Genomic DNA, 16384 nt, shown 5'->3' with positions numbered 1-16384 from the left:
CAGGAGTGTTTATACTCTTTCTTAAATATGATCGTATCATCTAGCATTGAAGCGTATCATTTCATATTTAAATTGTATCAAATGCACTTAGGGAGAATCAGATGCCAACATTGGAACACATGAAAGTAATTGTAATTTATTATGTTGTCTATGAAAAAAAGGAAAAAAATGTGAAGCAATAATAGTAGAGGGTAAAACAATAAAGAAGACAAGTTGAATATTGAAGAGGATAGACTAAGATGATGAAATAATGATGATGAAAATGAGAGTATAATAATGAAGAGGTGGACTAATGCTCGGAAGAAACTAGATACATTGCTTTATTTCTTGAATACTAAATAAAAAAATAAGTCTTTTAGAGTGTATAATTTAAGATTAATGATTTAACTTTCAAAATTTAGAATTTAAAATTATTTTTAATTTCATAAATTCTGTATTTAACGTCTAAAATAGTTTTTTTAAATTTTCGAAGTTTTCTTAATTTAATATTCCATTGAATTGTCTCACTTTTTAGAATTGAAAACATAATTCAAGTGAATATTTTTAACTTTAGACAACAAAAAGTGGAAGGAACCAATTGTATTAGATTTCGGATTTTGGAAAGAGGAGTTTGAATTTTAAGTCCTACGCGCAGCTGAGTATTAATAACATAACGGCTATCCCAGCCTAGATATAGTCTCAAGTAGCCGTTGCCAAAGCAACACAACACTTCATTCACATCACAGTTTTTTTCAAACTCCTCATTCACACCAAAACAACGCCAAAAGTATAATCACAAAAGCTTCCCCTTTCGACCCACACTCTTTTCTCAGATTCTCCGATCAAGTACGCTCTCTTCTTATTTTTGGATGTTCATATCGAATCGATGCAAATATTATAATCTGTTTCCAATTTTTATGTATACTCTTTCTTTTTTTCACGGTGGGCTTCATTTGATTTAGGGTTCGTAATTTTAAAGTGAGAAAATGATGCCATTGACGCCTGATCAGTCTAGCAAGAAAGTTGGGTCCGGTATGACGGCTTCTCCGTCGCCGTTTCTCACACCTCGCCCGGAACGACGCCGTCCTGATTCACGAGGTTCTGAATGGTGCCCCAATCGTCAGGACAAGGACAAAGAGACTAACGTCCAAGTTTTGCTTCGATGCAGGTTTCATTTTATTTCATGACGAGCTGAAGCTATAAAATGGACCCAGATTTTTTATTAAATTTTGAATAATTATTTTTTTTATGCATAATGTCAGGCCATTTAGTGAAGATGAGCTCAGATCCAACGTTCCCAGGGTGGTGACATGTAGTGAAAACAAAAGGGAAGTTACTGTTATGCACACTCTAGGTAACAAGCAAGTAGATAGAGTTTTCACCTTTGATAAGGTAGGGCTATATGAATCTTGTGACCATTTACAAGTAATAATAATAATATCTTGGTACGATCTTATAGTTAACGTTTTTTAATTTACATTTCTAAAGGTTTTTGGACCTAAAGCACAGCAAAGATCAATATACGAGCAAGCAATTGCCCCAATTGTGAATGAAGTTCTCGATGGTTTCAATTGCACTGTTTTCGCATATGGCCAGACAGGTACTGGCAAAACTTATACAATGGAAGGTGGCATGCGAAATAAGGTATTACAATTTTCTCACTCAATATGTAGCAATGTGTAGTTTTTTTTTTGTGTTCACAGAAAGTGTGTTAGTGTCATTAAATGAGATTTCTTTATACAGGGTGGTGATTTACCTGCTGAGGCTGGTGTAATTCCAAGAGCAGTGCGTCAAATTTTTGATATTTTAGAAGCACAGAATGCCGACTATAACATGAAAGTGACATTCCTTGAGCTTTATAATGAAGAGATAACCGATTTGTTGTCCCCAGACGAGAATTCTAGGCCTACCGAGGAAAAACAGAAGAAACCTATAACCCTTATGGAAGATGGAAAGGGCTGTGTGTTTGTGAGAGGCCTTGAAGAAGAATCAGTTTACAGCGTCAATGAAATTTACACTCTATTGGAACGAGGAGCGTCCAAAAGGCGCACTGCAGAAACTTTGCTCAACAAGAGAAGCAGGTCCTTTTCTTTTATTGAAGTTGTATAAGTATTTCATGTTTGCAGAAGTATGTTTCGCTTAATGAAATGTTACTTTGGTGCAGCCGTTCTCATTCAGTCTTCACCATTACTGTGTATGTAAAGGAGACAGTGATTGGCGACGAGGAGTTGATTAAATGTGGCAAGCTCAATCTCGTCGACTTGGCAGGATCAGAAAATATAATGCGTTCAGGAGCACGTGAGGTAAAAGAAAAATTTCTACTTGACTCTATTTTAAGTGACTAATAGTGGTTGTTAGTTTGTCATTTGGTCAAAATGCATCGTGATCATATATAGATAATTTGAGATATCATTTTATTCTTAACATGCTATTTAATTACTTGAACTTTTAAATGATTATGACTTATTGATTATAGTTGTAAGATTAGCAGTGTTCAGGAAGCTCTTTATCTACTGATTGTTCATGGTGTCCCTTCTTTCTCTTTTTTCTGGATTGTTGCATATGAAGCCTGACTGGGATCTATTTTTGGATTGACATTAAGTTTCCACCCCTGTTATTTTATATGCATTTACAACCAGGATATATTATCATGCTGAGTAATAAAATTACAGGGGCGTGCTAGAGAAGCAGGGGAGATAAACAAGAGCTTACTCACCCTGGGACGTGTCATAAATGCACTTGTGGAACATTCTGCTCATGTGCCTTACAGGTTAATGTTAACAACATATTCAATTACTATTGTTTAATTAAAATTTGAAAACGTTTGGCTTATTATCAATGTCATGTTCGTGTTGTTTCAGAGACAGTAAGCTTACAAGGATTTTGCGAGACTCCCTAGGAGGGAAAACAAAGACATGCATAATTGCTACTATTTCTCCTTCTGCTTATTGTATGGATGAAACACTAAGTACACTAGACTATGCTAGTCGTGCAAAAAGCATAAAGAATAAGCCTGAGGTCTGTTGCCACTGCTCTTATTGTCCTTTGCGTACAATTCTTCTAAAAGCAGTTTTAACTTTGTGTGCTTTTAATAGGCAAACCAAAAGGTTTCAAAGGCCGTTTTGCTGAAGGACTTGTACATAGAAATTGAGAGGATGAAAGAAGGTAACATTCATCACCAATTTGTAAGTTTAGGATTGTAGAAGAATATTTTGTATCTCATCTTTGTCTATGTGAATATCGAATGCAGATATTCGAGCAGCAAGGGAAAAGAACGGTGTATATATTTCTCATGAAAGATTTGCCAAGGAAGAAACAGAAAAGAAGGTCTTACATTTGTTTTCCAAAAAGCCATAATGTAACAATAATACGATAAAGAAGTTTGCAAATGATGGCATCATATGGAAAAACAAAAACACTTATTTCAAAATTTTATTTTAATATTCATATAACTGAATATGGTGCTTGCGTCTTTTCCTGCAATACCGCAGTTTCTGATTGAAAACTATATTTATATGTGTATTCCGTTTTTCATGATATTTGTTTCAATTTCCCTATCCTAATTCAGGAAAGGAATGAGAAGATAGAGCAATTAGAGAATGACCTTGGCCTAAGTGAGAAGGTACTACCTGACATTTCTTTGGTTGACATTTCTATTATTGTCTATGGAGAACTTTGTGGATAAGTTAGTTCTTTCTCTCATATTTTGCAGCAAGTGGAGAGCTTCCGTGAGCTCTATTTAACAGAGCAAGAACAGAAACTGGATTTAGAAAGAGAGCTTAAGGATTGCAAGGTTCTCTAAATACCTAGAATGTTTTCCTTCAGAAATTATTCTTGAAAAATATTGTCTCTCACTTTAAATTACTCTCTCAGGGGAATTTGGAAAAAACCAGAAACACCTTACATGATCTCCAAGAGAACTACAAGCAAGTAGTTTCAACCTTGAAGGAGAAGGAATACACCATTTCCAAGCTAATGAAGTCAGGTAATTCAATTGATGGTTATGGAGTAACATTTATTTATTTTTTATTCAATTGTGATTTTATTTACTTTGTTGTAAACAGAAACTGCCTTGATTGATCGTGCGAAGGAAATGTGTACTGATCTGAAGAATGCATCTGATGATATTAATTCACTGTCCTCAAATTTGGGTATGTTTTAATCTATCAAGATTTGAAATGTTTCCACAAGAAATCTGCTTCATCAAATGTGAAAAATGAAATTAAGGATATATCTTCATATGCTCCTCGTTTTTAGAAATTGACATGTTTCTGAATGGAACTATCAATATCAACTATTAATTTGAAAATAATGATACACCCTATTTCTGGGAGTAGGAATGCGATGTGTTTGTGCACCTCCTAGATGTTTTATTTTCCCTCAATCTGTGGTATTAATGTATTATTATCTTTTTTTCAGATCACAAAGAAAGATTGGAGGCAGAAAATAAAAAAATAATTTTGAATTTTGGGTCTCTCCTAAATGAGAGCTTAAAGGACTTGCATACAACCATTATGGGATCAGTTTCTCAACAACAGAAACAACTTAAAAGTATGGAAGACCATGTCAGCTCCTATCTTGCCAGTAAAAGTGATGTAAGACAAATGAAAACATCTAGTTGCAGTTGCAAATTATGTTTGTCACGTCTCCACCAGAGTTGATTTATGATAATCTTTTTTCAGGCTGCACAAACTCTAGAATCAAGGATCAAGAAAATGACGGGAATTTACACTTCAGGGGTAGAGACCATGAAGGAGCTAACTAATACATTGCACATGAAAGCTACATCGGATGTGGAACTGATGCAATCTAAAGTGTCATCACAAACATTGGCAGTTGAAAATGTAAAAATACAAGACATAAGTTGATTGTTCTTTATTTTCAACATTCATTGAGGGCATTATCTGCTCTAATTGTTAGTTATATATGCTCCTATCTAAAGTTGATTACTCTGCTTCCTTACAGTTTCTTGCCACTGCTGTTTCTGAAGCCAAGGATGTTATATGCAACATCCAGAATTCTATTGATGAGCAAAAGCAGCTGCTAGCATTCTCACTTCAACAGCAAGAGCAAGTATGTTTCATTTGTAAACTATTCTTTTGGTTAAGTTTATTTTTTGTATAAAATAAAGAGCTATAGTTTTAATCATGCCATTGAAAACTTCATGGACCAATGTTAGGGATTGCAACGAAGCATAGCTTCAGCACGAGTCGCTTCAGAGGCTGCTATAAACTTTTTTAATGACATTCATCTACGTTCTTCAAGTGTCATGAAAGTTCTTGAAGAAACTCAAAATGAGAGGTCCGAGCAGTTAGCTAACTTTGAGAAGAAGTTTAAGGTATGTGGATTTTGAGCCACTTATATATCGCGATCTCTAAAGTCATACTCATGATGATTAGTTTTTTTCCTTTAACTTAAACAGGAAGAGGTTGAGAGAGAGGAGGCACAGGCCTTACAGAAAATTGCAGCGATTTTGGGAACCATGACATCTAATAGGACGGTTATGGTCAGTCGAGTGCATTATTGTTTCAATTCCTTGGAGTTGTACATATTGTATTAATTAAGTACAGGATCACTGACTTCTGAAGAATATGTATTAGGTCTCAGAGGCATCAAGGAATATCAAGGACACAAGCATGCAACAGTCCAAGAGATTACAGCTAGAGATGCTCAACATGCAGCAAGTTTCAAAAGATGGTACCAAGGAAGTTAGTGGGTATGTAGAGAACGTGAAAAGTCACTTTGTGGAGCAAATATTCTCGGCCAGTGATATTAATACTACCATGGAGAATTGCCTCCTTGAGTGGTGAGCTTTCGTTTGTTCTGTTCTGCTCTTTTCTCTTAGTTTTTCTCTCTTTTGTTTAGAGGATAATAGACAAACACAGTTTTACTTATACCATTTAAGTAAAACTCTGTTTTCAATGAACTATGCCAGTGATTTCAATGAATTTGCCGAAATTTCAAACTTGTATATTTTTGAAATGTTATGCAGCTCAAAGACTGTAGAGTGTTCTAGGAAGCAGTGGGAAAGTGCCAACTCGTCCTCCTGTAATCTCCTCAAGAACAATCTTGCAGAGATAGAATCCACAGTGAAGTAAGTTTTGCTTGTTCATGTCGCAGACTTGATCTTAATGAGCCACAGGAAGTTAAAATTTTCAACTTTTATTAATGCATGACAGGGAAAACATCTTATCAAATCATGCTCTTAAGCAAGAATTTGTGTCTGCATCATTGTCTATGGATTCAGATTATGATGCAGTAACACGCACCCTGCTGGCAGATGTAAATGGTAAATTCTAGTCCTTACATACATGTCTTACCCCATTCTTTCGTTTGTCTGAAATTGGACCAAGTATATAAACTTGCATTACTCCAGGTGCACTGATGATGGACCATGAGAATAAGAAGGCAATTGATTCCATGACCACAAGGTGGTTGGAGCAGCTTAACTCATTGCAAGATAAGCATGGCCAAGATGTATCAAATATCCATGTTCAAGCAGAAAAAAGCCTGGTTAAAGATTACTTGGTACATACTTTCTTATGGTCACATTTTGTTTTCGTTGTTGGAGATTTTGCGTAACTCTTTAGTTTTAGTATTAAAGCTTTTCTCTTCTTTATGTGAAAAGGTTGATCAGAATGAAAGATCTCAGAAAAGAATTATATCAGTTCCCAGCCCGGCTTCCTTTGAGGAGATGAGAACACTGATCACAGAAGACAAGTCCACCGAGAACTCGCCGAAATTAATTCATGCAGAAAGCAAAACTCCAAATCGAACTCCTTTTGCAGACGTGAATTCAGTCAATTAGTGAGAAAGTTATATGAGAATGAAACTCCACAAAGCTCATCACTTAATGAGCACTCTCTCTAACATGTACCCTCCCGTAGAGACTAAAGTTGTAGTTTAGTGTAAAAGGTCTATTTGAATTTTCCTATTTAGTTGAGGTGTGCTTCTGCACGCAATTTGTTTGTAGTTATATGTATTCTCCATTTCTCTAGTTTCCTCCTTTTACATGTGTTCTTTGCATACATTCACTGTTTTTCAAAATCTTCTGCTCCTTTTCCCTTGTGAAGTGTGTGAAGAAACTTCACTTCCGCGTGAAGCCCACGTTGCGTCTCTTTCTCCCACTCCCTTAAAGCATGATCCAGCACTGATCTTTCTACCATTCTAGAAACTCGCTGCTTTTCAACACAAACATCGGATCTAACCGGTGCCTCCACGCAAACAACTTTCAAACAAATTCATGTTTTTTCGATCCCTTTTTTTATGAAATCCGTTTTCCTAGACACTAAGAAAACCTATTTTTATCACACCAAATTGGCGTACTCCGCCCAAGTCTGTGTTCAATGCGTGAGCGTTTACATTGAACTTTCTAATCAGGATCTTCACACATCAAATAACAATATCACTATTAACTTTGCTACAATAAATTTATTTATTTTTGTAATATCTATTACATTAAACAAGGAATACAATAAATAACAACTCGTTTTATGATGTACACATTTTATTATCTATTTTATCCTTTTCAATATAAACTATTTTAATAATTAAAATTCTTTAAACTTTGTAACTGTTCTTTTACAATTACTTTTTAAAAGTATAATTTTCCTAATGACTTAACATTTTTATTTTAATAAAATAAATTTTTAAATTTTTTATTATCATAAAGTAAAAGAGCGTAAACACATGTTTTTCGCTAGTAAAATAATAATAATATGTTATTATTTCAAACAAATATGAATTTTGGAAATACCAATTTATTTTTTCCAGTACACTATTATATGTTTGGTGTATATACTTTGGTTATTATAGAAATTATCTCGCTTGCTGTATACTTTGGTTTTAGTTTATCCTTTAAGTAGTTGTTTTTTTAATTAAAAATTTTAAGTAACTTTTTTAAAATTAAATTAATTTTTTTTAATTTGGCCATCTTTTTAATTTAACTGTTTTTTAAAACTAAAATAATTATCTATAATAAGAATAATAACTTTATTTTTTTTATTATAAAAAAAGGTGAAGCCAGTAGTATTTCTTAAAAGTTATTCTAGAATTAGAAAAAATATTTAAAATTACAAATTTTAACATAAGAAGACATTTTTTTTTTATTAAATTAAATGATAATAAATAGGAGAAAAACCCTGTTGCGTACATTGAGATAAGAAGTAACTTTGGTTTTTCTTCACCAACTTATTAATACTAAAATTGGAATACTCTAAAGAAACGGAAGTTTCATCGGAAGCGTTGTTTATCCGTACATATCCTGTATTAGCTCAGTGCTCACGAACCTCTCACTCGGTTGCTATACCGCGTAACGTAGTATTGTGCGTGGGCCTCAAGTCAAAGAATCAATTGCACCATAAAATATCTCAAATTTTACTTCTAATTTAATGTATCTTTAGTTATTATTCCGCTGCTTAAAGAAAACGTTTTTTATTTAACTCTTACTTCTTAAAGTTAAGATAAAATTCATTATTATTTGTCTATATTTAATGATATATATATATATATATTATGCGTGAAAAAAAAAACAGAATATAAAATTTTATTGAATAGAACATAATATATTTCACTTCCTAATCTTCTAATAGAAGCTTAAGTGAGCAGTTACGGAAGCAGAAAGGGGTAGTGACGTAATTGGAGGAAAGTCAAAGTTCTTATTGATAATGAGGTGAACAAAACGGACTTTTATTCGCAATCTCACTTTTTGACTATGGCCTATAAATACTCCGTTTCAGCCTCAAAGTGTTTTGCCACATAACCACGTTCAATTAAACATGGTAGCCGTTCTGAAGAGACAGAGAGAAAACGAATCAGAGGAGTTCCAGTGCAAGACGTGTAACCGGAAATTCTCGTCGTTCCAAGCGCTGGGAGGTCACCGGGCGAGCCACAAGAAGCCCAAGTTGGAGGGAGAAGAGGGCAAGGATCTGAGCCGGAAGCCCAAAACCCACGAGTGTTCGATTTGCGGGCAGGGATTCTCGTTGGGCCAGGCCCTGGGAGGGCACATGAGAAAACACAGGGGAGGCATGAACGAAGGGTTTTCTTCAGTTATTGCGGAGGCACCGCTTCTGAAACGTTCGAATAGCAGCAAGAGGGTGATGTGCTTGGAGTTGGATCTCAACCTAACGCCGTTGGAAAATGACTTGAAGTTGTTGTTCGGAAACAAGGCTCCTACGGTGCATCTTTCCTTGTAGATTTTTCTCATTCTTTTCATTATTTTTTGTACAAATTTTCCTTATTCACTGATTGAATTCGGCTCTCTGCTGCTTCTTTGAGATGTTAGAGTGTGTGTAGATAGATAGGTAACTGATCCGGAATTCTCACGCTGGATTTCTGTTTCGCTTTCTGATGAAGAACCGTGAAACAGATAAATTCACGTTGCGTTTTCTTTTGGTGTTCGTTTTGATGTTGCTTAACGTGGATCAATACTCTAACGTTAGAAACGTAAATTTTTCATCCAATTACTTAAAACACAAGAAGTTCCAGGAACCTGATTAGTAGATGAAAAGATAGTAGGAATCCGATTCTTGATTTTGTTTTTTTGACTTCAAAATAAAGGAGGGGATTTTCAAAAGATCTTTTTAGAAAGAATTGAAAAAAAGTAACTAGTTTAAAAAATAATTTGAAAAAAATATATTTATTTATTAAAAATAAAAATATTTAAGGAAATATTTATTTACAAAAACAGATTTTAAGCAAGAATAATTTAGAAAGTTATGTAAATTTGTTAACTAAAAAAAGAAAGAATTTAAAAATAGTGGGAAGTGTTTTACACAATTTGATTGTTGATTTCTGAATAATAATGTAATAAAACATAAATAAATTAAATAAAATATTTTACAAATAACTATGCAAAGAAAAATAATATATTGTAGAAATATTTTTGAAGTAACATTATTCTCTCTCTTTTATTTGTCATTATTATTTATCATCGTTATATTATTATCATCGTTATTTTAATAATTACGTTTATTAATATAAATAAATCTTAAAATTATATATATATATATATATATATATATATATATATAGATAGATAAAATTGAAGGGTTGTTTGGTATACTTTTATAACGTAGAATAAATTAAAAATAGATAAAAAACAATTGATTAAAAAACTATTCGAGTATTTAGTTATCTAAGAGGCAAATAATTTCTTTTAGAGATTTATTCACGTTGCACGTTTGGATGTAAAAGTTAAGTATTTTTTAGTAATTCATCATTTTGTGAAATGTGGTCGTTAGATTTAATTTATACTTGAACAATATTTTGATTATCATCTCTAACCAAACGTTGGTCAGAGGTTGATTTTGGTGACTTTTTTTTACGGTTAGTTAAATATGGATAGATTTTGATCCGTTTCTCGATAAATTTGTTAAAAAAATTTGTTGGTAAATTCGTTGGAAATATCGTGATATAGTTCATATATGTTTTCGCTCTCTTTTTTCTTCTTTCAAACATGATCTATTTCGCTGCTTCCAGTATCTGGAATTGAAGTTCCAAGCCTAGGAGGTTTCCATCATTCTCTTTCTTCTATTTACCTATGGGCACCTCTGGCCATGAAACAAAGAGGGGCCACTGATGAGACTCCCACCGGTTATAGGCATCACTTCTGGTAATCCATGGTGAGAGAACATGAGCGTGTGACCCAAGAGCTGGATTTGTGTTGTTCAATGTTGAGAAAGATAGGTCAAAGAGAGAGGAAGAAACCTTGTCTCGGGCAAATGAGAAATACGTGTGAGAGAAAGAATAAATAACTTTTTCACGCAGACAAAGTGAAAAAATAAATAACTTTTTCACGCAGACAAAGTGAAAAAATGGGTGACAAAATTCTTGCGATAAATATATTTTTTTGTTGATAATGTATATTTTATTTATTGACGAATTTTATTGACAAATTTCTCTGTTGATAAGTGAAATATGTATTATCAACGAATTTTTTCAACGAAAAATTTTGTCGGTAAGTAAAATAATAGAAAATTCTCACTCTTTTTACCAACGGATTTTTCTATAGATAATGCATATTTCATTTATCGACGAATTTTACTGATAGATTCTTTTGTCGATAAGTGAAATATGCATTACCGATGCATTTTTTGATGAATTTTTTCATTGATAATGATTTCGTTAATAAAGAAAATTTCCAGATCCGCAGTAAAATCCATCGATAATGTAAATTTATTAATGAATATATTTCCGTTGGTAAAACTTTGTCGATAATATTTTTATAGTAGTTCAAGAAACTTTAGAAACGTCTACAAAAACACCGAATTTAAAAGGAAATGAATCCTTAAAACCTCATAATACAAGAGAATTAGAAAGAAAAACAATACAACGCATGCAATGAAAAATCACTTCACTTGATTTCAAATTAGGAACGAAAGATTAACATGAGTCGAAACTTACTTGCTCTATTCTAGAAATTGATCGAATAGATGTGGAGATTACACCGCCGTGATCTCTTAGAAACTTCTCGATCACCAAACAGATGATCGAAGAGGTAAAATCTTTAGAGAAAAGCGAAAGAAAATGAAAAGAAAGAGTTGTATAGAGATTATTGATGTTTTAGGTAATGAGATGAGTTTCATAAATTTTATTTATTTTATTAAATTATTTTAACTTTAAAACAATTAGTCTCATTATTATTTTAAAACTCTATCAACTCTAATCTCTATTTTCTATGTTGTTACATTTATATGTTTATTTTTTTATTGTTTAGTTATTAATAAATAATTGACAATATTTAAGAATTACTATATTATTTATTAATTCAATTGAAATATTTTTAATTTTTTGATGTTAGAAATCAATTTTATTAGAGTTAATAAAAAAATTTCAACTTTTATAATTTGATGATGTACTAGTGTATGACATTAGCGAAATTAGATGCATGTTCGTATTAAAATAATTTCTATTGGTTTTTTATTATTTCATATAAGTTATTCAAATTTTGATTAATAACAAAGAACAAATAAATTTTATTTGAACATAAGTTTCTATCGGTAATATTTGAATTATAGTAAAAATATAAACATTGGTAACAAAGTTTGAATTTGAAATGCTAAATCTATAAAAACAGTAAACTATGGTAACAAAGTTTGAATTTAAAATTCAAAATTCAAAAAAGGAATTTAGAAAAATGACATTTTTTTAATGCCCCATTTCAATGTCTTTAAACAAATTTCACATGTCTCTCACCAATTAGAAGAGTTGGTTTTTTAATAAAACTTGAAAGATGAAAATTTCAATTTTATTAATTAAAATATGTGAATAATAATAATAAATAATAATAATAAAATTAAAATATAATATAAAACAATAAATAAATAATTGAACAATGACATAAGTAATAAACTAAAAGTAAACAAAATAATAAAATATTAAAAATAATACTTCATGGTAAAAAGGTTATGTTAAACTTAAATAATTTAAAAAATAATTTGAATAACAAAAACATAAGTGGATTATTAAAAAATTTAAATTGTAAATTTAAACTTTTAAAGATATAAAAATAAATAAAAATTTAAATTTTAATCTTTTTTCTAAATTAATATTTATATTGCTATATTTGAATTTTGAAATATATAATATCAAAGTTTGAATTTGAAGTTCAAAATTTCTAAAAGTAAAAGTAAAAATGGTAACACAGTTTTATTTTGAAATTCAAAATCCAAAAAAATTACGAAAAAAATTATGCCTTTTTAATTGACAATTTTAAATCTCCAAACAACTTTCACATATTTCTAACCTACTAAAAAGAAATCGCATTTAAGATGGAAACAAAATTTGAAAGATGAAGTATTCAAAAGATTTAATGAAAATATGTGAATAAAGACAAATAATAATAATAAAAATTAAAATATGTTTAAGAGATGATTTATTGAAAAGAGAAAATCCTTATTAAACATAAACTCAACTTAATTCAAAATTTTAGTATAATAATCTATGAATTTTTTTCAATTTTATTCACCTAAACTCACTTAGCTTTCCAGCGAAATGCAGGTTTTCAACCCATCAACATATATTAGTTACTGCACTTGAACACAGAACCATATTGGGAGCATTTTTTAGTTTGGTCAAAGTCAGTATCTCATGCAGAAAATCAACAGAAAATAAACATGGTTAACTATATATAGTTGAACCTTCGTTTCCTTTTGTGTATGTTGTCACAATACAGAATAATATTGTTTTATCGATTTTATTTTGTACATCGAATATTCTTTTGACTTTATTTACATTGATTTCTTAAGACAGCTTAGTACAGGGCACATCTTGGATGTCACATGCAAAGGTCTGAATGCTACTCACCAAAGTTAAGCATTCCTGTGTTACCTATCAAGAGTTGAGACCTACCTACCAAAGGTTAAAAGTTGTCGACCCAAGATTGAGAATTACCTATCAAAGGTAAAGAACTGTCTATGGTCGATTAAATTTGAATATTATATTGCAAAATGTAAAGTTTCTTAAGGTTGGTGCTTTAAATTTGAATATTATAATGTTTTTGAACGTGGACGTTTGATTGTAATGTTCTGATTTTATTAACAAAGTCAAGGCACTTTTGCTCGCAACGTTCTGATTTTATTAAAAAATTATTTTTCTAGCAGATATTTTGAATTTTTGAATCATGGATTTGGTTTACTAACTCTATAAATAGAACATTTCAGTCACTCCAAAATCATCGTCAAAAAATCACTTTTCTTTCAATTTCTCTTCTTTTAGTTTCATTTCTTCTCTTTTTTTCTTTTCCTAAAAATATTTTAAGTTTATTTTATTCTCTTTTTAGAGATCCTTACTAATTCTGATATCCTTAGAAATTTTGAGAAGTCATGTTGTATCTTGGGAGTTTGTGTAATACACCGCGGATAAGTCCTTAACACTAGTGGAAAATATACTTTTTATAGCTAATTTTTATACCTGTTAAAATTCATTAGCTATAGAAAGTGATGTGGTGGCAATTTTGTAAATATGTGAAACTTTTTTACACCGGTTATAATGAAATCAGGTATAAAAACTGATACGATGGCAAAATTGTAAAAAATACAAATAGCTTTATACCGGTTGCAATGATAATAGGTGTAAAAAATCCTTTATTTTATACCCCTTAATCTTAAAATAGGTATAAATTATTGATCTACACCGCTTAAAAATTATAACAGGTATGGAATATTTACATATTCAATTTCTTTTCCCTCCCGCAACTCTTCTTCCTGTGCAATTTCTTTTTCGTTCTGTCTCCTGTTCTGTCTCCTGTTCTCCCTCCTTTCTTCCCCATCCTTCGTTCTCCTCCATTCTTCTTCATTCTCCTGCCATTGTTATCGTTCGTTATTATTATTGAAGTTGTCGAGGTGGTTGGGTGAAGCTATTGGTCCACGTTTGAAGTTGTTCGTCCGCGTTTCAAGCTGTGTGGGTGAAACCCTTGCCGTGGTGTGCCGTCGTCAGGTGGTCTGCCGTGGGTGGTACATTTTTATGAATTAGGGTTTATACTGATAATTCTTCTCCAAATTTTCTGTTAAGGCAATCAATTTCGCTTGTATCATTGTGTGCAAAATATTTATGCTGTTGCAGACATCTGTTTCGTTGTTTTATATGTTGTTTGGCTGAGGAAGTGTTCAACTGCATACATATTCTTTTAGATCTAAGCTAGGGTATCCCTCGGTGACTGCTCCATTATAAGAAACTAAAAACCTTATCCTAAAAGTAGTAGAGTAGAGAGGTTGATCAACTCACACAGTTTAAATTCGTTTCTGACCATTATACTAAGTAACAAGCATTTAAACAAGCATTTAAACAATTTGCTGTTTTGTGAAGTTTATTTTCTTGGTTTATAGTGTAGTAGTAGGTACCCTGCCATGTTGATTTTCTTTTAGGCCAAGCATGATTCAAAATTGAGAATTTAATTTGTTTGGGGAATTGAATGAGAATCTGCACATATCAAGTTTCTGAAATAGAATCTGCAGACCCTAAGGTGGGCCTGTTTTTACCTAAAATGTATTCTCAATTGGCCAAATAGATCAAATACTCATTTCTGGGTTTTGCTCTGTTGAATGAGTTCTGTATTTTACTGTCATTGGTTTTTTCTTTTTTAATTCTGAACAAGTTCTTTTGATTGTTGTCTTTACAACTTGTTTAGTATTGTGAGTAGTGGTTGCTTGCTAGTTTTGAATTTTTTGAAAGCTTGTCTATATCCAGTAGTCTATAGCATCATATTTACAGTGTATTTACTCTGCATCTGTATCATACTTCTGATTTTAAGTTTCTTACACTAAATGTATTTTAAAATTTCAGATTCATGTATTCTTAAACATACACAATTAGAAAAGAATTCATATTCACTTTTTTTTCCAATTGTATTTTCATCTTAGCATAGATAAATTATACACACTGTCATAATGTATTCATCATTATTATTATATGAATACAAATTATATTATAAAACCAATATTAATTACAAAATCAAAATTTAGCTTTAAAAGAATTCTGAGGTGCTAAAAGATTACTTTCATTAATTTCATTCTTAATTGATGTAAAACACAAGGAGAATGAATTACTTTCATTCTTGTAGAAACAAATTTCTGTATTGAAAACAATTGTGTCAACAAAAAACATGAGTAAATCCACTGCACTAAAAGGCTAAGAGTGATACCTGCAAGTAGGCCTCTAAAGAGCTCATCAACACCAGAGGAGAGTTTTTCATAGCTATCATAAGCATTGATGTTAAGTTTTCTTCCTATAGGGAACACCATCCATATTGATGTTCAATTTTCTTTTTATATATTTTGTGTCACTGATTTGTATGCTACTCAACATATAAATAGTAAATTTTCTTATTTTACTTTTCTTCCTTATCTTTTATTTGCTTCTTATTTCACTGACGTATTAATACATATGTATTCAATATACATTTCCCATTTTTTATGCTAAATCACATCACATTAATAATTTATCTTCTAATTATCCATGGCTATCTACAACCACTATGGTCTCCATCTTTTTTGTTCTACTAGAAGAAAAACCCATATACTTCTAATTTGAATGACTTAAACCAAGTCAACTAAAAGAACACTTTTTATTCCATTTCTTTCTCTTTTAAATGCTTGGCCTCTGCTCCCTGCACATTTCCTTCTTTTCAATCTACACAATCTTTTCAACTTCATTACCTCTCAGCTACCCGTGTCTTTCACTTTTTTCTTTTTTAATTGAGTAAAAGCCCTTTTTATTATTTCTCAAATTTTCAAAAATAAGTCTGGAGGACAAGAATCATCTTTTTATTATTTTCCAAAATCAAAATATACCAAAATAATATTTTTTTTTTGTATTTCTTGCTTAAAATAATATTTTATACCAAAATATAAAATGCCTCTGTAATTGTTGTATGAAACTATTATATTATATCATCAACCCATCTTAA

General features: G+C 31.4%; 2 protein-coding genes across 2 annotated transcripts; both read left to right on the top strand.

The window, feature by feature from the left end:
* The first annotated feature begins 693 nt into the window (after positions 1-693).
* Positions 694-7009, top strand: LOC108324181 (kinesin-like protein KIN-5B). The gene is made up of 24 exons (XM_017557041.2): positions 694-825; positions 942-1147; positions 1242-1371; positions 1468-1623; positions 1723-2060; positions 2144-2282; positions 2652-2749; positions 2841-2997; positions 3075-3144; positions 3230-3306; positions 3548-3601; positions 3692-3772; positions 3853-3964; positions 4044-4130; positions 4399-4574; positions 4662-4823; positions 4945-5052; positions 5159-5317; positions 5402-5485; positions 5580-5785; positions 5972-6073; positions 6159-6268; positions 6356-6507; positions 6608-7009. The coding sequence occupies exons 2-24, from the start codon at positions 966-968 to the stop codon at positions 6785-6787; spliced, it is 3120 nt and encodes a 1039-aa protein (XP_017412530.1). The 5' UTR covers positions 694-825; positions 942-965; the 3' UTR covers positions 6788-7009.
* A 1664-nt stretch (positions 7010-8673) lies between these two features.
* On the top strand, positions 8674-9351 carry LOC108325482 (zinc finger protein ZAT11). The gene has a single exon (XM_017558561.2). It carries the CDS (start codon positions 8757-8759, stop codon positions 9171-9173), a length of 417 nt encoding a protein of 138 aa, XP_017414050.1. The 5' UTR covers positions 8674-8756; the 3' UTR covers positions 9174-9351.
* Positions 9352-16384: the final 7033 nt, after the last annotated feature.

Source organism: Vigna angularis, chromosome 3, assembly GCF_016808095.1.
Source record: "Vigna angularis cultivar LongXiaoDou No.4 chromosome 3, ASM1680809v1, whole genome shotgun sequence".
NCBI classification, from domain to species: Eukaryota; Viridiplantae; Streptophyta; class Magnoliopsida; order Fabales; family Fabaceae; genus Vigna; species Vigna angularis.
This window is presented reverse-complemented; position numbering and strand designations above follow the sequence as displayed.

What these genes read in the sequence shown, in the direction of transcription:
- LOC108324181 (XM_017557041.2), top strand. Translation starts at nt 966, where the DNA reads ATGATGCCATTGACGCCTGATCAGTCTAGCAAGAAAGTTGGGTCCGGT. An exon ending in AAGGTGGCATGCGAAATAAG is followed by an intron (nt 1,624 to 1,722) that starts GTATTACAATTT and finishes TTCTTTATACAG; the next exon opens with GGTGGTGATTTACCTGCTGA. An exon ending in ACTTTGAGAAGAAGTTTAAG is followed by an intron (nt 5,318 to 5,401) that starts GTATGTGGATTT and finishes TAACTTAAACAG; the next exon opens with GAAGAGGTTGAGAGAGAGGA.
- LOC108325482 (XM_017558561.2), top strand. Translation starts at nt 8,757, where the DNA reads ATGGTAGCCGTTCTGAAGAGACAGAGAGAAAACGAATCAGAGGAGTTC.